Genomic DNA, 774 nt, shown 5'->3' on the forward strand with positions numbered 1-774 from the left:
AATATTATGTTTTTTGAAAAAACTGAATTTTCCGATTTGATAAATCGTACTGAAGGATTCTTCAGGAATACTCCAGTTTTGAAGATTGTTCTCGATATTAGCAATCTGGGTTGCTTTGGAAGAAAGATTAATAGTATTTTTGGTATGGGAGGACCAACCGATATTTACTTGAGAAGGATGGTCGAAAGGTCACTCTTTATCTTCTTTTGCCATCACAAGTGAATGAATTACATCAAAAGATGAGGGAGTTGAAGGAGAAGGGAAAGAAACTCAAAAATGGTGAAAAGGAGGGGAAAACCGTGGGTGGGGCAGTAGGGATTTTCGGGACTGTCTCAACATCAAATGGGCAAGAAAACATGGTGATGTTGGCTAGAAAGAAGGAACTCTTCTTGGATTATGATGTGGACATGCCTATGCTTCTTTTGGCTCATTGTTTTAATACTAACCCCACTAATTCTTTTATTTCTCCTTTGATTTCTTGTATGTTACAGGATTATAAAGATGTATTTCCCAAAGAACTTCCGCAAGGATTACCCCCGCTTCGGGGAATTGAGCATCAAATTGACTTTGTGCCGGGCTCACAATCGCCAAATAAGTCGGCTTACAGAAGCAACCCTACGGACACCAAAGAATTGCAACATCAAGTTAAGAAATTCCTCAACAAAGGGTATATCAAGGAGATCATGAGTCCGTGTACGGTTCTGATGCTACTGGTGCCTAAGAAAGATGGAACATGGCATATGTGTGTGGGCTGCCGAGCCATCAATAAGATTA

General features: G+C 39.9%; 1 protein-coding gene across 1 annotated transcript; it reads left to right on the forward strand.

Annotated features, from left to right (window-relative positions):
- Window positions 1-239: 239 nt before the first annotated feature.
- On the forward strand, window positions 240-713 carry LOC124891964 (the record flags this gene model as incomplete). Its single annotated transcript, XM_047403479.1, has 2 exons — window positions 240-401; window positions 492-713. Coding segments are annotated over exons 1-2 (384 nt in total), but the record flags the coding sequence as incomplete, so codon positions are not given.
- Between the last annotated feature and the right edge of the window lie 61 nt (window positions 714-774).

Source organism: Capsicum annuum, unplaced genomic scaffold (assembly GCF_002878395.1).
Source record: "Capsicum annuum cultivar UCD-10X-F1 unplaced genomic scaffold, UCD10Xv1.1 ctg42731, whole genome shotgun sequence".
Taxonomy (NCBI): Eukaryota; Viridiplantae; Streptophyta; class Magnoliopsida; order Solanales; family Solanaceae; genus Capsicum; species Capsicum annuum.